Source organism: Euprymna scolopes, chromosome 21 (genome assembly GCF_053919585.1).
Source record: "Euprymna scolopes isolate OS-2025 chromosome 21, ASM5391958v1, whole genome shotgun sequence".
NCBI classification, from domain to species: Eukaryota; Metazoa; Mollusca; class Cephalopoda; order Sepiida; family Sepiolidae; genus Euprymna; species Euprymna scolopes.
The window spans coordinates 57,557,423-57,585,293 of record NC_136502.1 but is presented as its reverse complement, the minus strand read 5'-3'; the positions used below and the strand labels follow the sequence as shown (position 1 = coordinate 57,585,293).

Below are 27,871 nucleotides of genomic sequence, written 5' to 3'. Positions count from 1 at the left end.
TGCAAAAGAAATCAAACAAAAAACTTTTTAGCCAAGAAACACACAGAAAACTGCCCCTCTCTAAGGTGGTTAGAAAGTGGGTGCTCATTCTAAGTTAAATTTACATTGAAAAGTGATCACCCACTTTTCGAAAAAGTAATTTCTTCATATCATGAAAACTTTCTTTTTGCGACGGAAACGGTTTGCAGATTCGTTTTTAGTACACTGAAATCTACAATAAAATATTTTGTTATATACGAACATGAGACGGGCCTTAAAGTAAAATAATACCGGATTTTTGGGGCAGATTTGCCGTTTAGTTGTACAAATATCCTCAAACCAGGTAATCACGAAAAGGGACTCTTAAAAGTCGTCATCTGTATCGAGCAAAAGTTTAAAACCACTGATTATATATCAGCCTACGTCAGAGTAACATATATTGAGTGAGTTCCTAACAGTATTTTGTATAGTTTTTTAGTCTTAACTCATTTTCCCAAAATTTCCCCAAACTTAACGTGTTTGATACAGTCTGCCGCCATTTGTATTTTTCAAATATACCGATAAACACTGCATGTTTTTGAACCGATTAAACATTATACATTACATAAAAACACTACAATGTTATCCAGTTAGGTAAAGCATTTACTTTTCTTGCCTTTGATAAAATTTATTTGTTATATATTTATTTTTTGACAACTTCTTTGTATCTGTGTTTAGTAATACAAACCCTTTTCATTTAATGTAACGTTTAGTCGGCTCGAAAAACAGTGTTTATCGGTGTATTTGAAAGATACAAATGGTGGCAGACACTGTTGATTACGTTAAGTTTGAGAAAGTGAATTAAAACTAAAAAACTATACAAAATACTGTCACAAACCCACCGATTATGTCAGCTTATGTCATGGTAACATATTCGGTGAGGTTTTGACACTGTATTTTATAGTTTTTAGTTTTCAACCTACTTTCCCAAACTTAACGTATTCAACAGAGTCTGCAACCATTTCTGTTTTTCAAGCTGGTTAAACATTTTACATTAAATAAAAACACTAGACAATTATCCAGTTAGGTAGAAACATAACTTACCTTACCTTTGCTTTCATTTATTTTTTTTTGGACAACTTTTTCGAATCTGTGTATAGTAACCCCCCCCCCCAATCACTCAAATATAAATTACTAACTCACATTTTTCTATACAGAAAACAAAAAAAAAAAAACGTTTAGCATTTCAACATTTTTGCTACATTCAGATTTATCCACTGATTGTTGGTCGAGCCCAAGCCATAATTGACGGTAATCCCGAGGATCAGGATCCAATTCTGCAAGAGTACCATTTTTTTTCATTTTCGCCTTTTTTATTTTACTTTTTGGAGTGGATTGCTGTACTAAGAATATAAGAAACATGCATTTTTTGTTTTTATTAGAATTTTCCATTAAACCAAATTGAGCCACAGCAACGCGTGGCAGGGTACAGCTAGTATATATATATATATATATATATATATATATATATATATATATATATATATAGTTGAACGTCAAAAAACCTACCTAATAGAATCACTTACATCCAATTATTTCTTTATATTTGTATCTTATCAATCACAAATCTACTTTATAACAGGTCCAGTCAAATTAAAGCATAACAGGGCAACTTAAATATAACAGAAAAATTAACAAACAGAAACTCCTGCAGAGATTCTTGGATGCATCCAAAGTAAAATATGTTTATCCGATGTGCTCATGATCAAAATATTTCAAATTGATACGTAACCAGACCAGTCCTCAAAAAATTTTATATCATAAAAAAGATTTACAATAATGGAAAAGTTCTTCTGTGCTTATATCAATTCATACAAAACTATTGACTTTGATGTCATCTCATTTCAGGAGCAGATAGACATACGTCGAGATACATCTCGAGCTGAAGAAATACGTCTGATAAAGAGGGCTCGAGAAGAAGCCGAACCCGGACGAGCAGCAAAGGTAAGATGATAATTGAAGATTCTTAATAGCAATTTGCAAAGAATCAAATTGGATTTAGGAGAAGGAGGAGAAGGAGGGACGGTGCAGCAATCCTTTGTATTGGTACTGCCTATACTTATATATTTATTAATGATTATAAAATTAAAATTAACTACAAAATATTTTTTAAACTTATTGATATGTTTCTTTATAGGACATAATTACTACCTTTAATAGTTGGCAAAAAATTTTCATTTATTTAAAAAGATTCATAAGTTGTTTAATACCAGTAGGATTGCTGGGTGCAGCAACTTAAAAATAAACTGCTAATTGAAGATCTTTATAATCCCATATTCAGCGTGAGTGTAGCCAAGATTGAACTCACTACACGAGTTTGTAGTGTAATGCAAATCTTGTCAGTAGTTGAGTACTTGATGCTTCCCCAGGACTATCAAGACACCATTACTAGATGGGGTGCCTACCACGGCTTAAGACTATCAAGATACCATTACTAGATGGGGTGCCTACCACGGCTTAAGAGAGTTCATTCTAGTCTCGAGAGAAGGATAGACCGCACCAGTTGCTCAACCTGGTATTTTACCTCGCAGTACATACAGCACCTTGCCTTCCAAAATGGTCACCCATCTGGTACTGGCCAGACTCAATGTTGCTTAACTTCAGTGATTTGGTGAGAACCGGTGTGTCAATAATAATATATTATAATTCTACATTAGTATAACCATTGTTATCTGTACTCCCTAGTTGGATTCATGGACTCATCCAGATACAACAAATATTAGTATCCTGATGCTGACAATTTTCTACCTCTTCTTTTCTTATATGGACTTAACCTGATGAAGGTAAAGTTTTATTTTTGCTTTCAAACGTAATATTCCACAGAGTTAATGTGTTTGTTTTAAAAATGTTTGTTTTAATCATTACATTTATAGCATAAAATATGTTAAATATTCAGTGGAATTTCAGCCATTAATAATCAGCAGTGTTATCACTGTCAACCAAACAAAGAGTCTATCAGTTGTGTGTGTGCACCATCTATAGAAGTGAGACTTGACAAGTGATGCTTGAAGGTATGCATTACATAGAGAGAAATGAATGATTTGCCTTTAATCTCTATTCTGTAAAGTATAGTTATGTCAACAGCATAAAGTCTCATTATTGGTGCTTAAACCCAGTTTCATAATGAGAATTTTTTCACTAACACCGATCTAACCCTAACCCTATCCAAATGCTGACTAATTGTCAACAGAAAACTGCCTCTTTTTATGTCTTTTTCTTAAAATATAGTTTTATGTAAGGAGAAGTTTACATTCCTGCCCTTTGGCTGACAACAATTATCATCTCACACCTCTTTGCAGTCCTTTACAGGTGGCAAACACTTTTGCTACATCAAGATAGATCTTCATGAAAAGTAGGTGTATCTTTTCAGCTGCAATTCTCCTGATGACTTTGCTCTAGTGATTAGCATGATGGAGCAGTCAATGTTCTGCCATGTTACACACAAATCAAGTGCTACTAAGCAAGTTTCATGTTTTTTTATGTGAATTGTTTGATCTTCCATGTATGAATTGCATGAGACAAGTTTCATGAGCTTTGTTCACTTTTATTTATTGATTTTACACCAGCTATGTCTGTAGTGCAATGGTACATGCAATTGGGTGCTGAGGTTCCACTAATTTGCTCTTTTTGAGGATACAGAAGAATGACGGGTCTATAGTTTGGTAGACTTATGGTGTGCGTTTTAATGACAGAACTACTTTTGACTCTATACTATTAAGGCTAAAGGTGGCCAGTGTCGATACCATCTACAGTAGTATGAACATATTGATTAAAGCTTTGGTTTGGATGAATAGATGCACATACATCTCAATTGAGAGTAACCAAGGAAAAGGCAGACTGAAAAAAATTTGAAATGATTAGATCAAATATGATCTCAAACAATAAGGCATTAAAACCAACATAAATGATAAAATTTAATGGAAAAAATTAATTTGTACCATCGAGGCTAATATGCAATCCACATCTCATGTGGAAAAACACACTTAAACAATGAAAAAGTTGAGGCTTTATGTGATAAAAAATTTGAGGCTTTAAAATATCTAAAATAATTACAAGATGACAATACCCTGGCAGTAGTAGACTATTATTGCTATCTAATATAAATGCTGAGTGCATATGGTGGATATGAACTTAGTATGTCTACAAGAGTAAACACAGCTTGCACAAAATTTTGTGAGTTGTTGCTTCTGATGTTATCATGTATTGTTGTTTTTTTGCATCTGTTTTAATTTGTATAGCACCTATGCTAGGAGCATCAAGATATATGGTAATGAATGATGGGTCCTCACCCATCTACAATGCAACGACAGATCCATGATTAGATAGATCTGCAATATAAAATCTGACCAAACTTTACAGATCAGGTTGGAGGATATGTTTAAAGAACTACACTTGTCCAGCATAGAGATTATCCGAAGAACAAATCAATTATGCTGATATGATTATGTAGATAAATTGTTGCAGAAGCATGAATGTTCTAAACTGTAAAAACGTAAATTCGGTTAGTGAGGCTGAGACAAAAAGCAAAAGGAAAAAAAAAACAAAGATAAAGAGAGAGGTGTGTGCTTTCAGTTAATGCTGGAGTCAAACTGCCTTAGTTTTCACCGATGCTTTTTATTATTTCCAGTATCTTAATTCCTGGTAATCTCTTGATTTCAATATGAAAGGGAAGCAAATAATAACAACACTAGTTTACATATATATATATATATATATATATATATATATATATATATATATATATTAAGTAATGTGATTGATAATTTAAAATTTAAAAATCAAATTATAATTAAATTAAAAATCCGTTTCATAAGAAGGAACAACAACAAAATCAATTATCTGTACGATCGTTTCGGAAAACAATGCTTTTTATTGTGGTATACATCAAGTTATGTACAATAATTATATATAGTTTTTTGATAAGCAAGGTCTCCTCATCAGCAAATTTTGAAGGGTTTTTATTGAATTTAAAAGACACCATATATATTATACTATAGTAAATACAATTTAAATTTTATGTTCATGCAAACTTGTTATTATATTAGTATTTCAAGTTTTAGTGAAAACGAATAACTAGTTTTCTTTATTTAGTAAAGATTTTCAATTTTTCTCAATTTTTTGTATATTGCTACCATTTTGAATTTTTCCACCAGCCAATTACAAATTCAAATAATAATTTACAAGAGAAAATAACTCGATCAGATTAAATTATGATGAAGTAATCAAACTGATTGTTGGCTATTTCTTATTTTACAATATATATATATATATATATATATATATATATATATATATTAAAGCTGAACGTGTGTGTGTGGTCATGAATAGGCTCCTATATGGTTGACTATTATAGAAAACTGATCACATATAATGATAGAAGACGTATCGAGACACAGGAATGGGTATGTTTGATCTGGTATAATGATCATTGATTAAAATTGTGGGGTCTGCGTATGCGCCTGGTCCACAAAGTATGGAAATAAAAAATTTTAAAATGGAAAAAAAACGTTTACAAGTGTTTTTGATATAGATGTACATAATAATACTTTGGTAAGTATGTTTTAACTTAAATAAGGATGGTATAATAAAATTGTGGGGTCTGTGTTCGCGCCTGACCTCCATAGAATGGAAATATGTCACAAAGTTTAACAAGGTTTTTTAATATAGATCCACAGAATATTGTGATAAGTGTATCAGTGTGAACAGGTATGGTATAATAAATTATGGGGTTTATCTATTTTATTTTTACTTTCATCATATTTTGCTTTGATTTTGATACCCTCAAATTCAAAGCTATCTCTTTACAACCCTTCCTTTTCATAAGCTATCATACTTTCATAAATCAGAGTCCATTTTCTGTAGGCTGTGTTTGAACCCAATCAACGACGGGTACTTTTGCTAGTATATATATATATATATATATATATATATATATATATATATATATATATATATGTATATATATATATATATATAATAGACATTGAGTTCAATATCTGTATGTATGTGTGATGATTGTTCTCTATAGTAAGAGAAGTTAAAGAATCTACATAAAAATTTCTGAAGAAAACAATGGAAATGATTTGACTCTCTACATACCCTCCTAATGTAATGGATGCTGAACTCCTATAAGACTTAAAATATATCCTATTTTAATGGAATGTATATCATATGTATAAATTTATCCAGGTAAGACAGTGGAAGTGATTCCAAATCTTTGTTCTATCCTCTACGTGTTAAATAACTAGGTGCCTCGACTTCAAAGTGACCCATTGAGATCGAACACCCTTTAAAAATTTACATACATATATCCAATATTTATTTTTATTAAAAATGAAAATATTTTTTATACTAATGGGTCACTGATTACCAAGGCCAAAATCCACTCAAGGATAAAAGTTAATAAGATTATCAGTTGAATAATGAACAATATGAGAAGATTGAAAATGATGAATGGATAAAATTTGATAACTTAACAGGATAGTTTGAGAAGTATGTGTTGACATTGCATTTGAAGATGATCATGTTGTAGTCTGCAGAGAATCAGTCGCATATCAGTGTTTTCCAAAGATGGGAAGTACTTGAAAAGAAACTGTTCATGAGAATTCCATTTAATTTTAGGTACACAACAGCGTAAGAAAGGAAAATTCTTTTCAGTGATGGAAGAATGACAGATTTTTTTGTGAATATTTTTGAGGAAAGAAAAAGCAGAGATTGGAACTCATTCAAGCATTTTCCATGGAAAGATTCAATAAAAAGAGAAGGACTAACATAGTGTTTTCTCCTGCAAGAAAAAGGCTGTGGAGAAAAGATCATCACCTGCTAAACTGCAAAGTTAATCTACACAAGTTTGCATAAAAAACATAAAATTATAATTTACTTTAGTTACTGGGGGATTGTTAGCTAAAGAATCACAAAAAAATCTTGAAAATTACCTTTTTTGATTCGCATTCTTGTTGCAGGCTATTCAATCACAAATGAAGTACCTTAACACTCATTTAGTCAAAGTTGAAGTTGATAAAGTGGAAATAGATGAAATCCTGAATGACCAAACTCCTATGAATACTCCACCATCAGTGTTAGTGAAACAAAAAGTACCATTGATGGACATCACACCCTACTTGAGGTAAGTTGCAACATATTTTGTTTTCCTCTCACTCTAAAGCATTTTACACATCAGACGGGGGTAATTGTATATGTGATGCCAAAGAGAGGAGTTTGGTTCACAAAATCAGAAATAAATCTTGCATTACAACTTCTTAAATATTCTTATTTTATTTATGCATACAAATATACCCATCTATCAATAGAAATTAGCTTTGATTACAACCAAACTAAACAATTGTGTCTTTATTTCAATGTCTGTTTTATCTTTAACTTTCTTGAAGTTTTACATTTGGATTTTACCATCACTGGATTTTTTATCTTCCACCAGACTATCCATTCATGTGTAATCACCTTTTTCTTTACCATATTCCCTCTGCTTAACTTATTTTGTTTTCAAGTAAGATCTTTGACTTACTTGTTGTTTCATCAAATACTTCTGCATGCAAAATCCGATCCCGCATTTTGCTAATTTCTACCCTCTGATGAGAAGGAAAGTATTTCTTCGAAACTCTGCGGATTAAGGACTATCCATTTATCTAGTGTTTCCTTTTCAGATTAAATATGTTTTTAACTCATTTCAAAGTGTTTTTTTAACATATTTTATTAACTGTTTGCTCATATTATAAGCTCTATTTCCTATTTGGTTTTATCGAGCTTTTATATCTGGCTGAGATAATTTTATAAATATTAATTCTTTAATATTTATAATTTACTTTAATTTTACCATCTTGGATCATTTTGGTAAATTCAATTGTAATTTTCATTTTATTATAAGCTCCCATTTAGTTGAGCTTTTTATTCTCTCCAGATATGTTTGAAAAGGAACACATTCCTCTGTCTGCCAAAAAATATCCCTATTCCTACCCAACAGGAATATATCCACAAATTTGTTCTTGCTTTGAACACTTTCCTAAAAAATATAAGGTGGAAGGCTTATCACCATGACTTAAGCATTAAAAATAAACTTAAAGCGCCTATTTCCTCTGAAGACTAACTTCACCCAGAAATCTTAAATGAACTCCCTATCAACTCTCATAGAGAACAAAAGAAATTCGAAAGGATTGCTGCCAAATTTTATGGATTAAAAACTACTGCCTACCCCAAATACAACCCTTACCTCGAAGAGTTTGAGAATTCCATGTTAAATTTAGTCAAAAAAATTAAATTTAAGAAACGAAAACACCATTATAATCCGGTTACTCGAAAAATAAATAATTTTGCCGAAAAAGTTAAAAAGAATAAACATATATTCGTCCCTGCTGATAAGACAAAAAATTATTATAAACTTGACTATCCTACATATAAAAAACTTTTGTATAAAGAATTTAATAAATCTTATAAAATAGTCCCTCCTAAGACTTCAGATTCCATTAATTCTGAAGCTAAACTTTTACTGACTTCTATGAACATTCATACCTTCACTGGAATAATTTCTCCAGGTACTCCTAGATTCACCCTCAAAGATCATAAACCTTATTTCTATGACAACCCCTCCATCAGATTGATCTTCCCATCTAACTCTTACTTAGGAGCTGTAAGCAAAAATATCTTGGATAGAATCATCCCTTCTATTAAAGAAAAAGTAGGTTTCCCTCTTTGGCTGAATTCAGATTCCGTAATTAATTGGTTTGTTTCCCTTAAAAATAAACACCTCCTTAACTTAATAACATTTGACATCCAAAATTATTATCAATCAATTTCTCCGATCCTTTTAAATAAGGCTCTTATCTTTGCTAAAAGAAATTCTGACTTAACTAATTTAGAAATAAAATTAATTCTCCTAGCGAGAAAGTCCCTTATACAATTTAACAATAAGCTTTGGACTAGAAAGGATACCCCTGATAATTTTGACATCTTGATGGGTGCTCCTAACTCTGCAGAAGTTACAGATTTAGTGGGACTCTTCTTACTGAAAGAACTTAAATACCACTTTAAACATATCCAAGGGGGTCTTTATAGAGACGGTGCCCTTTTTACTACAACAGCCAGGCCAAGAGAGTACAACAAAACTATTAAAAAATTACATAACTTCTTCAATGACATTGGCCTTTCTATAATTATCGAACCAAACAAAAAAACTTCAAATTTTCTAGATGTTACACTTAATCTTAACACCAAAACTCATAGCCTCTATCATAAACCTAATCTTACGCTTTTATACGTCCATAAATCTTCTAACCACCCCAACTCAGTTATAAAATCTATAGTACCATCTGTCTCTAGAAGAATTTCTGCTCTTTCTGCTGATAAAAAAACTTTTAATCAAAATGCTACTTTCTTCAATAATGCTTTATGGAACTAAGGACACAAGGAAAAGATTAAATATAACAATTATGTTCCTCCTGCAGGCCGCCTTAAATCTGTAATCACACACAATATGACTTGTAAGAAACCAGTTCAAATAACAAGATCTGCCGCTATCAATAACAATGAACCAGTCTACATTTATAATCCAAACCAAAATACTAATCGCAATGCCTCTAACCCACCTAGTCGCATCAGGAGAAAGAAAAATATTTGGTTCAATCCTCCATTTAGCCTAAATATCAAAACTAATATACCTAAGGAATTCTTCAACATTGTACAAAACTCTTTCAAATACCCACACAGATATAGTTCTATTTTCAATAAAAATTCAATCCGGATTTCTTATTCAATAATGCCTAATTTAGCACAAAGAATCTTAATATCTAATAACAAAAAAATTAAATCAGCCCAAAAAATCCCTTTCCCAATTAAACCTAAAACTAACTGTAATTGTAATAACAAACATCTTGCCCACTCAATAATGATTGTATCCATAAAGATGTTATATATTCTTACACTATTACTGAGCTCCCACGAAATCCTCCCATAACAGACACTAATATTTTGTCTTCAAGTTATTCTTCTTCCCATCCTCCATCTGATATAGTTACTAATCCAATACACCATTCGAGCAGCCCTTCCATTTACAATCATACAACTAGTAATAATGATGATGATAATAATAATAATCATAATATTAATGAGAATAATAATATTTCTTCTAACAGCCATTCTAACACTAACAACACTCATTATCCCCTCCAAAATAGTCCTCATACAGACATTGTCCCACCATTTGTTGAACACTATGAACAAAATTTAAACTATTTAACTAATATAAATCAGCAAATTAATATTAATACCAGACCTCGAGCTTTTAATAAAATACATACATATATCGGTGCTACTTCAACATTAATTAAGAAAAGAATATCAAACCACATTTCTTCTTTTAACAACCATAATTCTAATAATAACCAAGGAACTTCTCTAACCACTTTAATTAAAAAACTTAACTCTAACAATACTCCCTTCTCAATCAAATGGACTATTATAAAAAAAGTTAAGTCTTATACTCCAGGCTCTAAGTCATGTCGCCTCTGCACAACCAAAGCTATAACTATAATTACTTCCCCTCAAAGTAACAATATAATAAATTCTAAAAATGAACTGATCTCTTTCTGTAAACATAAGTCCAAATTTAATTATGGCAATTTTGAAATTACATAGTTATTACTTTTACACTTTATATAGATATAAAATATTTTTTCTTTAACTTTATCGTTTTTCGACATACTTCTTAATACTTTATAATTTAATAATCCTTTATTTTAATTCTTTATCTCTTCTTTGCATGGCCGGTTTTTTATCTGCATTTTCTGTTTTATTCTTTAAACTTTCCTATCTATCTAATATATCAATCTACCCACACTTTCATATCTTGTATGCATATTTACTTAAATTTTACTATATGAATTTACTTACTTTTTTTTTCCTGAAATTGCAGATACCGGTCATCTTCTCCCCTTAAATAATTTTAATTTTTTTATTTTTATTCTTATTTTATTTTATTTTATATATTATATTTTATATTTTATTTTTAATTATATTTTATTTATTTATTCTTTATTTTCTATTTATTTATTATATATTTATTTATTTATTTTTATTTTCCTTTTTTATTTTCCTTTTTGTGTCGTTTAACAATTCTTGCTTACATTTTTTTAAGTGATGACCTGTACATTTCAGTTGACCTATATTATTTTGCCCTATATATATTTTCGCGCCTTTAACATTTCCTGTCTGGGTCATTTTGACTTTTGTTTCCCTTTATTTTATATTTTATATTTAACTTTATCATTTTTTTTTTCTCTCTCTCCTTTCTCTTCCCAGATCTTTTTGATTTATAGTTATGTCTTGGAAGTAGAGTGAAAAGCACATCTTATTTTTCTTTTATTAATATTATTTTTTTCCTTGTACACATTTTTGTGAATTATTCCATGGATTTCTGCCTTTGGATTATTATGGATCATCTTCTTCCAATTACGGGATTTCCTTGGATTTTACTTGTACAAATCGAAATTCTTTTAACTTTCTTGAAGTTTTACATTTGGATTTTACCGTCACTGGATTTTTTATCTTCCACCAGACTATCCATTCATGTGTAATCACCTTTTTCTTTACCATATTCCCTCTGCTTAACTTATTTTGTTTTCAAGTAAGATCTTTGACTTACTTGTTGTTTCATCAAATACTTCTGCATGCAAAATCCGATCCCGCATTTTGCTAATTCCTACCCTCTGATGAGAAGGAGAGTATTTCTTCAAAACCCCGCGGATTAAGGACTATCCATTTGTCTAGTGTTTCCTTTTCAGATTAAATATGTTTTTAACTCATTTCAAAGTGTTTTTTAACATATTTTATTAACTGTTTGCTCATATTATAAGCTCTATTTCCTATTTGGTTTTATCGAGCTTTTATATCTGGCTGAGATAATTTTATAAATATTAATTCTTTAATATTTATAATTTACTTTAATTTTACCATCTTGGATCATTTTGGTAAATTCAATTGTAATTTTCATTTTATATAATATGTATATATATATATATATATATATATATATATATATATATGTATGTATGTTAGAAATAGATAATTCTAATATGGAGTCCTGCTGCCACATTTAGGTAGGTGCTCTTCAGAGCGCTCTTTCTTGCCTCAACAGAGTAAAAATAAACTTCACAATCTGGTGGGAGATGATTTTTTTCTTACAAAAGTGATATTTTTAGTCTTTCTATCTATTTCCATGGAAGATGTTCAACTAAGTTTTCATCTCTGATTCATCTTTCACAAAAACTCATCTTCCTTCCAAAACTCTAAAGACCTTCCATTTCTTCCATGTGCTTAACATTAAGCAGATTATCCATGAACAGAGTTTCTTTTCAAGAAATTCCTGTCTGTAGAACACATTATCATGGAATTGCTTCCCTACATAATACAACATGTCTTCAAATCCAAAATCAACAAACACTTGTTATAAAACATCCTCATAAATAATCAAATTTTGTTTCTTCCATTTGTCATTTTCAGTCCTCCCATAATATTCTTCATCATTCAACTCACCATCTGTCCATTTCATTAATCCTAATCCTTGAATGGCTTTTAACCTTGATAAACAGTGCATCATTAGTAAATAAAAAATTTCTTTTAAATCTCTCAATAATTCATCACCAGTACATATGCCATAGTTGGAAAAACAGGTGCAAAACTCTGAATAAAATAAATTTAAATGAAAATGGCTTCCAGTTTTCAAAAACAAAAAAATGCTTGTATGCATTTCTGTATAAAATCTGAACTTGGTAGGCATTAAAAATAAACACTACACAGGACAACAAATTAAACTTTAAAGCACATATTGATCACCTAAAAAATAACACAAAAATTTTTTGGAATCTTTAAAATAGTATTAGAAATGAACAGGTAAGGGCGATGCAGATCGCAAAGTAATGCTTCAAATATGTACATCATTATAAGCTTAAAACTTTACAATGAATGTCTAAAATATCAAATGTAAATTATACATAAGAAAACAAGGCCTGAGACTAACGTTAATCTTTATACAGATGGATAAAAAATTTTGGATGGAACAGGATAGAATCCACATACACACCCATAAACAAATCCAACTATCAAATATTATTTCTATCTACACAGTTGAACTACAAATTATAAAAATCGTGCTAGAAATGATCAGGGGCCTGAAGAAGGAACATACATAATTTTCTCAAACTCTTCATCTAACCTAACAATGATTTTTTTTTTATGGAAGTTGCTTCAGACAAGGTGTGAAGCTACTTGATGCAAGGAGCTAACAAGAACGAAATGTAATAATTGAAAAGACAGAAAACGCCTGTTAGTCTTAATCTTCAAAAGACGAAGGGTTTAGGTAGGAGAAAAACTGTGAACAGGAAGAGAGTTTCACAAGCGTGTGGTTCTTGGAAAGAAGCTACTGGAATAGGAAGCTATTGCAATGAGATATTAAAACAGTGAATTGATAGAAATCACTAGATCAACAAGTCAAATGAGCTGGAAAAAAAGGAGCTAGGAATACATCAGACAATTTTGAAAAACACATAGTATTTATAGAAAAGACTGAGATTAGAAATATTAGATCTGCGAGAGTGAGATTAAAGAGAAGAAGAAAGGGTGGGGGCCAATCAACTTGCAGATACATTTCTGCACCTTATACAGTACTTTCAAATAGGACAAAGATTCACGGGCCAAAATATAACTGCAATGCTCAACACATGGTCTGATAGTAGATTTGTAGAGATAGAGAATAGTGTCAGGTGTGAGAAAGTGATTAGAGTGATAAAGATTACTGACTTTACGAGACGCAGAAAGAGGAATGGATCTAATATATGAACTCCTAGAAAGGAATCTCAGGAAGAAAACAGATTTGCCTATGATTTAAAGATACAAACTAAGTTTTAACCAGATTAAACAAAGTCACAACTGAATCCAAGTCGATGTCTAGATTAGTTGCATATTTCAACTGATCCGATGGAGATTGGCAAGAAACAACACCAGAATAGAAGTGGTATCATCAGCATCGATGTTAATCTTCTGAATAATATTGTCTGGAAGATCATTGAGTTAAGAGAAACAGAGTTGAGGAAATAGAGAGAATTGAGAGAATTTAAAATATGGTCAGTCACTTTTTTCCATTGAGTTATAACAAGCTAAACATAATGCTTTTAATGTTTTTACTTGAAACGAAACTATTTTATTAAAAAAATAAAAGAGTCCCCATTCTACAATTGAAATGAATATTGATCATTTATTTACTTAACAGGGACAGTAATTCACCAACAGTGTATCTTGACGATGAGCTCTTCAAACAACGACAACAAGTGAAACTTGAGCAAGTACGTGAGTATGAGAAGAAACGAAAATGGGCAAGAGAATGGATGGTCAAAGAATTGAAGCAATTGCGACTTAGTAAATTACAACAACTGGACACGTGTAGACAAATGCAGGTGAGCATTTTTTATGCTTTCAAGTTCTTATAATATTCCAATGTGGTAAATATTAAGGTGATCGTGAGAGACATGGAGAGAAAGTAAGTTGTCAAGAGGAGAGAAGTTCAAATTTTTCATATATGGAAACATGTCAGTAAAAAGTGAGTAGTGAAAGTCAGAGACTATGTAACTAACAAGCAAGAGAGAGAATTAGTTTAGAGGTAAGACGAATACAGGTGTTGGCTCTTAAAAAAATAGCACTGATTCTCTGTCTCTTCCTGAAGCATGTACTCGAGATATAATAAAATAAAGAACTCTGATTTGGGTATAAATGCCTCTGCATCAGTAGATTATAATCACAAACTAGACACAGACACAGACACTCCCTTTATGAAAAAGCACACACAGACGTATCTAGCTGAGCAGAACAGTTCTAGCACACAAGCCGAGGAAACCTTTCAGAGTCCTCAGGTTTTTCTCCCATTATCTCTTCATCTCATGAAATCTCCATCATTTTCATATTGACACTTAAGTATTTCATCAATAATGAAATAATTTTATGTTTCTCCACCAAGCATGCAGTGTAATCCACTACTTTTAGTCTAATGGAGAAAAAGTAGTGGACTATACTGCACATTATTGTGCCAGAGATTATGTAATTTAATAGAAATGATTGCCTTCATATACCGATTGTTCTCAATTTAACCTTTCCTGGATTACACTTATGTTTATTTTACCTTTAATTTTAATGAGAAATAATGCATAATTAAATAAAGTAGTTAAAGAATGCGTTCAGTTAACATTGTTGAGTTACCAACTTAAACAAAAGAATACAAAAGAGTAAAAGGTTTGAAATTATAAACATAACAAAAGAATACATAAGATTAGAATGTTTGAAACTATAAACATAACAAAAGAATACATAAAATTAGAATGTTTGAAACTATAAACATAACAAAAGAATACATAAGATTAGAATGTTTGAAACTATAAACATAACAAAAGAATACATAAAATTAGAATGTTGAAACTATAAACATAACAAAAGAATACATGAGATTAAAATGTTTGTAAACTATAAACATAACAAAAGAATACATGAGATTAAAATGTTTGAAACTATAAACATAACAAAAGAATACATGAGATTAAAATGTTTGAAACTATAAATATAACAAAAGAATACATAAGATTAGAATGTTTGAAACTATAAACATACCAAAAGAATACATAAAATTAGAATGTTGAAACTATAAACATAAAAAGAATAAATGAGATTAGAATGTTTGAAACTATAAACATAAAAAGAATACGTAAGATTAGAATGTTTGAAACTATAAACATAACAAAAGAATACATGAGATTAGAATGTTTGAAACTATAACCATAAAAAGAATACATGAGATGAGAATGTTTGACACTATAAACATAAAAAAGAATACATGAGATTAGAATGTTTGAAACTATAACCATAACAAAAGAATACATAAGATTAGAATGTTTGAAACTATAAACATAAAAAGAATACATGAGATAAGAATATTTGAAACTATAAACATAACAAAAGAATACATAAGATTAGAATGTTTGAAACTATAAACATAAAAAGAATACATTAGATTAGAATGTTTGAAACTATAAACATAACAAAAGAATACATAAGATTAGAATGTTTGAAACTATAAACATAACAAAAGAATACATAAAATTAGAATGTTTGAAACTATAAACATAAAAAGAATACATGAGATTAGAATGTTTGAAACTATAAACATAACAAAAGAATACATGAGAGTACAATGTTTGAAACTATACACATAAAGAAAGAATACATAAAATTAGAATGTTTGAAACTATAAACATAAAAAGAATACATGAGATTAGAATGTTTGAAACCATAAACATAAAAAGACTACACGAGATTAGAATGTTTGAAACTATACACATAACAAAAGAATACATAAAATTAGAATGTTTGAAACTATAAACATAAAAAGAATACATGAGATTAGAATGTTTGACACTATAACCATAACAAAAGAATACATAAGATTAGAATGTTTGAAACTATAAACATAAAAAGAATACATGAGATAAGAATATTTGAGACTATAAACATAACAAAAGAATACATAAAATTAGAATGTTTGAAACTATAAACATAAAAAGAATACGTAAGATTAGAATGTTTGAAACTATAAACATAACAAAAGAATACATAAGATTAGAATGTTTGAAACTATAAACATAACAAAAGAATACATAAAATTAGAATGTTTGAAACTATAAACATAAAAAGGATACATGAGATTAGAATGTTTGAAACTATAAACATAAAAAGAATACATGAGAGTATAATGTTTGAAACTATACACATAAAGAAAGAATACATAAAATTAGAATGTTTGAAACTATAAACATAAAAAGAATACATGAGATTAGAATGTTTGAAACCATAAACATAAAAAGAATACACGAGATTAGAATGTTTGAAACTATACACATAACAAAAGAATACATAAAATTAGAATGTTTGAAACTATAAACATAAAAAGAATACATGAGATTAGAATGTTTGAAACTATAAACATAAAAAGAATACATGAGATTAGAATGTTTGAAACTATAAACATAACAAAAGAATACATAAAATTAGAATGTTTGAAACTATAAACATAAAAAGAATACATGAGATTAGAATGTTTGAAACCATAAACATAAAAAGAATACATGAGATTAGAATGTTTGACACTATAAACATAACAAAAGAATACATAAAATTAGAATGTTTGACATTATAAACATAACAAAAGAATACATGAGAGTAGAATGTTTGAAACTATAAACATAAGAAAAGAATACATAAGATTAGAATGTTTGACACTATAAACATAAAAAAAGAATACATGAGATTAGAATGTTTGAAACTATAAACATAAAAAAGAATACATTAGATTAGAATGTTTGACACTATAAACATAACAAAAGAATAAATGAGATTAGAATTTTTGACACTATAAACATAACAAGAGAATACATGAGAGTAGAATGTTTGAAACTATAAACATAAAAAGAATACATGAGATTAGAATGTTTGAAACTATAAACATAACAAAAGAATACATGAGATTAGAATGTTTGACACTATAAACATAAAAAGAATACATGAGATTTAAATGTTAGACACTATAAACATAACAAAAGAATACATGAGATTAGAATGTTTGAAACTATAAACATAAAAAGAATACATGAGATTAGAATGTTTGACACTATAAACATAAAAAGAATACATGAGTTTAGAATGTTTGACACTATAAACATAAAAAGAATACATGAGATTAGAATGTTTGACACTATAAACATAAAAAGAATACATGAGATTAGAATGTTTGAAACTATAAACATAACAAAAGAATACATGAGATTAGAATGTTTGAAACTATAAACATAAAAAGAATACATGAGATTAGAATGTTTGAAACTATAAACATAAAAAGAATACATGAGATTAGAATGTTTGACACTATAAACATAAAAAGAATACATGAGATTAGAATGTTTGACACTATAAACATAAAAAGAATACATGAGATTAGAATGTTTGAAACTATAAACATAACAAAAGAATACATGAGATTAGAATGTTTGACACTATAAACATAAAAAGAATAAATGAGATTAGAATGTTTGACACTATAAACATAAAAAGAATACATGAGATTAGAATGTTTGAAACTATGAACATAACAAAAGAATACATGAGATTAGAATGTTTGACACTATAAACATAAAAAGAATACATGAGATTAGAATGTTTGAAACTATAAACATAACAAAAGAATACATGAGAGTAAAATCTTTGAAACTATAAACATAACAAAAGAATACATGAGATTAGAATGTTTGAAACTATAAACATAACAACAGTATACATGAGAGTAGAATGTTTTAAACGATAAACATAACAAAAGAATACATGAGAGTAGAATGTTTGAAACTATAAACATAACAAAAGAATACATGAGAGTAGAATGTTTGAAATTATAAACATAACAAAAGAACACATGAGAGTAGAATTTTTTAAACTATAAACATAACAAAAGAATACATGAGATTAGAATGTTTGAAACTATAAACATACCAAAAGAATACATGAGATTAGAATGTTTGAAACTATAAACATAAAAAGAATACATGAGATTAGAATGATTCAAACTATAAACATAACAAAAGAATACATGAGATTAGAATGTTTGACACTATAAACATAAAAAGAATACATGAGATTTAAATGTTAGACACTATAAACATAACAAAAGAATACATGAGATTAGAATGTTTGAAACTATAAACATAAAAAGAATACATGAGATTAGAATGTTAGACACTACAAACATAACAAAAGAATACATGAGATTAGAATGTTTGAAACTATAAACATAAAAAGAATACATAAAATTAGAATGTTTGACACTATAAACATAACAAAAGAATACATGAGATTAGAATGTTTGAAACTATAAACATAAAAAGAATACATAAAATTAGAATGTTTGACACTATAAACATAACAAAAGAATACATAAAATTAGAATGTTTGAAACTATAAACATAACAAAAGAATACATGAGATTAGAATGTTTGAAACCATAAACATAAAAAAGAATACATAAGATTAGAATGTTTGACACTATAAACATAACAAAAGAATACATGAGATTAGAATGTTTGAAACTATAAACATAAAAAGAATACATAAAATTAGAATGTTTGACACTATAAACATAACAAAAGAATACATGAGATTAGAATGTTTGAAACTATAAACATAAAAAAGAATACATAAGATTAGAATGTTTGACACTATAAACATAACAAAAGAATACTTGAGATTAGAATGTTTGAAACTATAAAAATAACCAAAGAATACATGAGATTAGAATGTTTGAAACTATAAACATAAAAAAGAATACATAAGATTAGAATGTTTGACACTATAAACATAACAAAAGAATACATGAGATTAGAATGTTTGAAACTATAAACATAAAAAAGAATACAATAGATTAGAATGTTTGAAACTATATACATACCAAAAGAATACATAAGATTAGAATGTTTGACACTATAAACATAACAAAAGAATACATGAGATTAGAATGTTTGAAACTATAAACATAAAAAGAATACATGAGATTAGAATGTTTGAAACTATAAACATAACAAAAGAATACATGAGATTAGAATGTTTGACACTATAAACATAAAAAGAATACATGAGATTAGAATGTTTGACACTATAAACATAACAAAAGAATACATGAGAGTAGAATGTTTGAAACTATAAACATAAAAAGAATACATGAGATTAGAATGTTAGACACTATAAAGATAACAAAAGAATACATGAGATTAGAATGTTTGAAACTATAAACATAAAAAGAATACATGAGATTAGAATGTTAGACACTATAAACATAACAAAAGAATACATGAGATTAGAATGTTTGAAACTATACACATAACAAAAGAATACATGAGATTAGAATGTTTGAAACTATAAACATAAAAAAGAATACATAAGATTAGAATGTTTGAAACCATAAACATAAAAAAGAATACATAAAATTAGAATGTTTGACACTATAAAAATAACAAAAGAATACATGAGATTAGAATGTTTGAAACTATAAACATAACACAAGAATACATGAGATTAGAATGTTTGACACTATAAACATAACAAAAGAATACATGAGATTAGAATGTTTGAAACTATAAACATAACAAAAGAATACATGAGATTAGAATGTTTGAAACTATAAACATAAAAAGAATACATGAGATTAGAATGTTTGAAACTATACACATAAAGAAAGAATACATAAAATTAGAATGTTTGACACTATAAAAATAACACAAGAATACATGAGATTAGAATGTTTGACACTATAAACATAACAAAAGAATACATCAGATTAGAATGTTTGAAACTATAAACATAACAAAAGCATACATGAGATTAGAATGTTTGAAACTATAAACATAAAAAGAATACATGAGATTAGAATGTTTGAAACTATAAACATAAAAAAGAATACATGAGATTAGAATGTTTGAAACTATAAACATAACAAAAGAATACATAAAATTAGAATGTTTGTAAACTATAAACATAAAAAGAATACATAAGATTAGAATGTTTGACACTATAAACATAACAAAAGAATACATAAAATTAGAATTTTTGAAACTATAAACATAAAAAGGATACATGAGATTAGAATATTTGAAACTATAAACATAACAAAAGAATACATAAGATTAGAATGTTTGAAACTATAAACATAACAAAAGAATACATAAAATAAGAATGTTGAAAACTAATAACATAAAACAGAATACATAAGATTAACATGTTTGAAACTATAAACATAACAAAAGAATACATGAGAGTAGAATGTTTGAAACTACAAACATAAAAAAGAATACATGAGATTAGAATGTTCGAAACTATAAACATAACAAAAGAATACATAAGATTAGAACGTTTTAAACTATAAACATAAAAAATAATACATAAGATGAGAATGTTTGAAACTATAAATATAAAAAGAATACATGAGATAAGCATGTTTGAAACCATAAACATAAAAAAGAATACATAAAATTAGAATGTTTGAAACTATAAACATAAAAAATAATACATAAGATTAGAATGTTTGAAACTATAAACATAAAAAGAATACATGAGATTAGAATGTTTGAAACTATAAACATACCAAAAGAATACATAAGATTAGAATGTTTGAAACTATAACATAAAAAAGAATACATGAGATTAGAATGTCTGAAACCATAAAATTAAAAAAGAATACATAAGATTAGAATGTTTGAAACTATAAACATAAAAAGAATACATGAGATTAGAATGTTTGAAACTATAAACATAACAAAAGAATAAATGAGATTAGAATGTTTTAAACTATAAACATAAAAAAAATACATGAGATTAGAATGTTTGAAACTATAAACATAAAAAGAATAAATGAGATTAGAATGTTTGAAACTATAAAAATCAAAAAGAATAAATGAGATTAGAATGTTTGAAACTATAAACATAAAAAAGAATAAATGAGATTAGAATGTTTGAAACTATAAACATGAAAAAGAATAAATGAGATTAGAATGTTTGAAACTATAAACATAAAAAAAAATAAATGAGATTAGAATGTTTGAAACTATAAACATAAAAAAGAATAAATGAGATTAGAATGTTTGAAACTATAAACATTAAAAAGAATACATGAGATTAGAATGTTTGAAACTATAAACATGAAAAAGAATAAATGAGATTAGAATGTTTGAAACTATAAACATAAAAAGAATAAATGAGATTAGAATGTTTGAAACTATAAAAATGAAAAAGAATAAATGAGATTAGAATGTTTGAAACTATAAACATAAAAAAGAATAAATGAGATTAGAATGTTTGAAACTATAAACATGAAAAAGAACACATGAGATTAGAATGTTTGAAACTATAAACATAAAAAAGAATAAATGAGATTAGAATGTTTGAAACTATAAACATGAAAAAGAATAAATGAGATTAGAATGTTTGAAACTATAAACATGAAAAAGAATAAATGAGATTAGAATGTTTGAAACTATAAACATAAAAAAGAATAAATGAGATTAGAATGTTTGAAACTATGAACATAAAAAAGAATAAATAAGATTAGAATGTTTGAAACTATAAACATGAAAAAGAATAAATGAGATTAGAATGTTTGAAACTATAAACATGAAAAAGAATACATGAGATTAGAATGTTTGAAACTATAAACATAAAAAAGAATAAATGAGATTAGAATGTTATAAACTATAAACATAAAAAAGAATAAATAAGATTAGAATGTTTGAAACTATAAACATAAAAAAGAATAAATGAGATTAGAATGTTTGAAACTATACACATGAAACAGAATAAATGAGATTAGAATGTTTGAAACTATAAACATGAAAAAGAATACATGAGATTAGAATGTTTGAAACTATAAACATAAAAAAGAATAAATGAGATTAGAATGTTTGAAACTATAAACATAAAAAAGAATAAATGAGATTAGAATGTTTGAAACTATAAACATGAAAAAGAATAAATGAGATTAGAATGTTTGAAACTATAAACATAAAAAAAAAATAAATGAGATTAGAATGTTTGAAACTATAAACATAAAAAAGAATAAATGAGATTAGAATGTTTGAAACTATAAACATGAAAAAGAACACATGAGATTAGAATGTTTGAAACTATAAACATAAAAAAGAATAAATGAGATTAGAATGTTTGAAACTATAAACATGAAAAAGAATAAATGAGATTAGAATGTTTGAAACTATAAACATGAAAAAGAATAAATGAGATTAGAATGTTTGAAACTATAAACATAAAAAAGAATAAATGAGATTAGAATGTTTGAAACTATGAACATAAAAAAGAATAAATAAGATTAGAATGTTTGAAACTATAAACATGAAAAAGAATACATGAGATTAGAATGTTTGAAACTATAAACATAAAAAAGAATAAATGAGATTAGAATGTTATAAACTATAAACATAAAAAAGAATAAATAAGATTAGAATGTTTGAAACTATAAACATAAAAAAGAATAAATGAGATTAGAATGTTTGAAACTATAAACATGAAAAAGAATAAATGAGATTAGAATGTTTGAAACTATAAACATGAAAAAGAATACATGAGATTAGAATGTTTGAAACTATAAACATAAAAAAGAATAAATGAGATTAGAATGTTTGAAACTATAAACATAAAAAGAATAAATGAGATTAGAATGTTTGAAGCTATAAACATAAAAAAGAATAAATGAGATTAGAATGTTTGAAACTATAAACATAAAAAAGAATAAATGAGATTAGAATGTTTGAAACTATAAAAATTAAAAAAGAATAAATAAGATTAGAATGTTTGAAACTATAAACATAAAAAGAATACATGAGATTAGAATGTTTGAAACTATAACATAAAAAAGAATAAATGAGATTAGAATGTTTGAAACTATAAACATAAAAAAGAATACATGAGATTAGAATGTTTGAAACTATAAACATAAAAAAGAATACATGAGATTAGAATGTTTGAAACTATAAACATAAAAAGAATACATGAGATTAGAATGTTTGAAACTATAACATAAAAAAGAATAAATGAGATTAGAATGTTTGAAACTATAAACATAAAAAAGAATAAATGAGATTAGAATGTTTGAAACTATAAACATAAAAAAGAATAAATGAGATTAGAATGTTTCAAACTATAAACATAAAAAAGAATAAATGAGATTAGAATGTTTGAAACTATAAACATAAAAAAGAATAAATAAGATTAGAATGTTTGAAACTATAAACATAAAAAAGAATAAATGAGATTAGAATGTTTCAAACTATACACATAAAAAAGAATACATAAGATTAGAATGTTTGAAACTATAAACATGAAAAAGAGTAAATGAGATTAGAATGTTTGAAACTATAAACATAAAAAGAATACATGAGATTAGAATGTTTGAAACTATAAACATAACAAAAGAATACATGAGATTAGAATGTTTGAAACTATAAACATAACAAAAGAATACATAAAATTAGAATGTTTGAAACTATAAACATAAAAAGAATACATAAGATTAGAATGTTTGACACTATAAACATAACAAAAGAATACATGAGATTAGAATGTTTGAAACTATAAACAGAACAAAAGAATACATAAGATTAGAATGTTTGAAACTATAACATAAAAAAGAATACATGGGATTAGAATGTTTGAAACTATAAACATAAAACAGAATAAATGAGATTAGAATGTTTGAAACTATAAACATAAAAAGAATAAATGAGATTAGAATGTTTGAAACTATAACATAAAAAAGAATAAATGAGATTAGAATGTTTGAAACTATAAACATAAAACAGAATAAATGAGATTAGAATTTTTGAAACTATAAACATAAAAAAGAATAAATGAGATTAGAATGTTTGAAACTATAAACATAAAAAGAATACATGAGATTAGAATGTTTGAAACTATTAACATAACAAAAGAATACATGAGATTAGAATGTTTGAAACTATAAACATAATAAAAGAATACATGAGATTAGAATGTTTGAAACTATAAACATAACAAAAGAATACATGAGATTAGAATGTTTGAAACTATAAACATAAAAAAGAATACATGAGAGTAGAATGTTTGGATCTATAAACATAACAAAAGAATACATGAGATTAGAATGTTTGAAACTATAAACATAACAAAAGATAACATGAGAATAAAATGTTTGAAACTATAAACATAAAAAAGAATACAGAAGATTAGAATGTTTGAAACTATAACCATAACAAAAGAATACATGAGAGTAGGATGTTTGAAACTATAAAGATAACAAAAGAATACATGAGAGTAAAATGTGTGAAACTATAAACATAACAAAAGAATACATGAGATTAAAATGTTTGAAACTATAAACATAACAAAAGAATACATGAGAGTACAATGTTTGAAACTATAAACATAACAAAAGAATACATGAGAGTAGAATGTTTGAAATTATAAACATAACAAAAGAATACATGAGAGTACAATGTTTGAAACTATAAACATAACAAAAGAATACAGGAGAATAAAATGTTTGAAACTATAAACATGACAAAAGAATACATGAGAGTACAATGTTTGAAACTATAAACATAACAAAAGAATACAGGAGAATAAAATGTTTGAAACTATAAACATAACAAAAGAATACAGGAGAATAAAATGTTTGAAACTATAAACATAACAAAAGAATACATGAAAGTAAAATGTTTGAAACTATAAACATAACAAAAGAAAACATGAGAGTAGAATTTTTGAAACTATAAACATAACAAAAGAATACATAAGATTAAAATGTTGGAAATTATAAACATAACAAAAGATTACATAAGATTAAAATGTTTGATATTATAAACATAACAAAAGAATACATGAGAGTAGAATGTTTGAAATTATAAACATAACAAAAGAACACATGAGAGTAGAATTTTTTAAACTAAAAACATAACAAAAGAATACATAAGATTAAAATGTTTGATATTATAAACATAAAAAAGAATACATGAGATTAGAATGTTTGAAACTATAAACACTACAAAAGAATACATGAGAGTAGAATGTTTGAAACTATAAACATAAAAAAAGAATACATGAGAGTAGAATGTTTGAATCTATAAACATAACTAAAGAATACATGAGAGTAGAATGTTTGAACCTATAAACATAACAAAAGAATACATGAGAGTAGAATGTTTGAAACTATAAACATAACGAAAGAATACATGAGAGTAGAATGTTTGAAACTATAAACATAACAAAAGAATACAGGAGAATAAAATGTTTGAACCTATAAACATAACAAAAGAATACATGCGAGTAAAATGTTTGAAACAATAAACATACAAAAGAATACTTGAGAGTAGAATGTTTGAACCTATAAACATAACGAAAGAATACATGAGAGTAGAATGTTTGAAACTATAAACATAACAAAAGAATACATGCGAGTAAAATGTTTGAAACTATAAACATAACAAAAGAATACATGAGAATAAAATGTTTGACACTATAAACATAACAAAAGAATACAGGAGAATAAAATGTTTGAAACTATAAACATAACAAAAGAATACATGAGAGTAGAATGTTTGAAATTTAAAACATAAAAAAGAATACATGAGAATTAAATGTTTGAAACTATAAACATAACAAAAGAATACATAAGATTAGAATGTTTGAAACTATAAACATAACAAAAGAATACATGAGATTAGAATGTTTGAAACTATAAACATAACAAAAGAATACATGCGATTAGAATGTTTGAAACTAAAAACATAACAAAAAAATACATTAGAATAAAATGTTTGAAACTATAAACATAACAAAAGAATACATGAGAGTAAAATGTTTTAAACTATAAACATAACAAAAGAATACATGAGAATAGAATGTTTGAAACTATAAACATAACAAAAGAATACATGAGAGTAAAATGTTTGAAACTATAAACATAACAAAAGAATACATGAGATTAGAATGTTTGAAACTATAAACATAACAAAAGAATACATGAGAGTAGAATGTTTGAAACTATAAAGATAACAAAAGAATACATGAGAGTAAAATATTTGAAACTATACACATAACAAAAGAATACATGAGTGTAGGATGTTTGAAACTATAAACATAACAAAAGAAAACATGAGAGAAGAATGTTTGAAACTATAAACATAACAAAAGAATACATGAGAGTAGAATGTTTGAAATTATAAACATAACAAAAGAATACATGAGATTAAAATGTTTGAAACTATAAACATAACAAAAGAATACAAGAGAATAAAATGTTTGAAACTATAAACATAACAAAAGAATACAGGAGAATAAAATGTTTGAAACTATAAACATGACAAAAGTATACATAAGAATAAAATGTTTGAAACTATAAACATAACAAAAGAATACATGAGACTAGAATGTTTGAAATTATAAACATAACAAAAGAATACATGAGAGTAGAATGTTTGAAACTATAAACATAACAACAGAATACATGAGAGTAGAATGTTTTAAACGATAAACATAACAAAAGAATACATGAGAGTAGAATGTTTGAAACTATAAACATAACAAAAGAATACATGAGAGTAGAATGTTTGAAATTATAAACATAACAAAAGAACACATGAGAGTAGAATGTTTGAAACTATAAACATTACAAAAGAATACATGAGAGTAGAATGTTTGAAACTATAAACATAACAAAAGAATACATGAGAGTAGAATGTTTGAAATTATAAACATAACAAAAGAATACATGAGAGTAGAATGTGTGAAACGATAAACATAACAAAAGAATACATGAGAGTAGAATGTTTGAAACTATAAACATAACAAAAGAATACATGAGAGTAGAATGTTTGAAACTATAAACATTACAAAAGAATACATGAGATTAGAATGTTTGAAACTATAAACATAAAAAGAATACATAAGATTAAAATGTTTGATATTATAAACATAACAAAAGGATACATGAGAGTAGAATGTTTGAAACTATAAACATAACAAAAGAATACATAAGAGTAGAATGTTTGATATTATAAACATAAAAAAGAATACATGAGAGTAGAATGTTTGAAACTATAAACATAAAAAAAGAATACATGAGAGTAGAATGTGTGAAACTATAAACATAACAAAAGAATACATGAGAGTAGAATGTTTGAAACTATAAACATTACAAAAGAATACATGAGAGTAGAATGCTTGAAATTAT

At 26.8% G+C, this 27,871-nt stretch overlaps 1 protein-coding gene across 6 annotated transcripts in view; it reads left to right on the top strand.

The window, feature by feature from the left end:
• LOC145242387 (androglobin-like) overlaps positions 1–27,871 on the top strand; it is a 337,568-nt gene that overhangs the window by 293,806 nt on the left and 15,891 nt on the right. For all 6 annotated transcript variants that reach the window (XM_080105409.1, XM_080105408.1, XM_080105404.1 and 3 more), the window contains 3 exons: positions 1,867–1,962; positions 6,981–7,144; positions 14,291–14,474. In XM_080105409.1, coding sequence (XP_079961535.1) covers positions 1,867–1,962; positions 6,981–7,144; positions 14,291–14,474 — 444 coding nt within the window. The remainder of the gene's footprint in view (positions 1–1,866; positions 1,963–6,980; positions 7,145–14,290; positions 14,475–27,871) is intronic.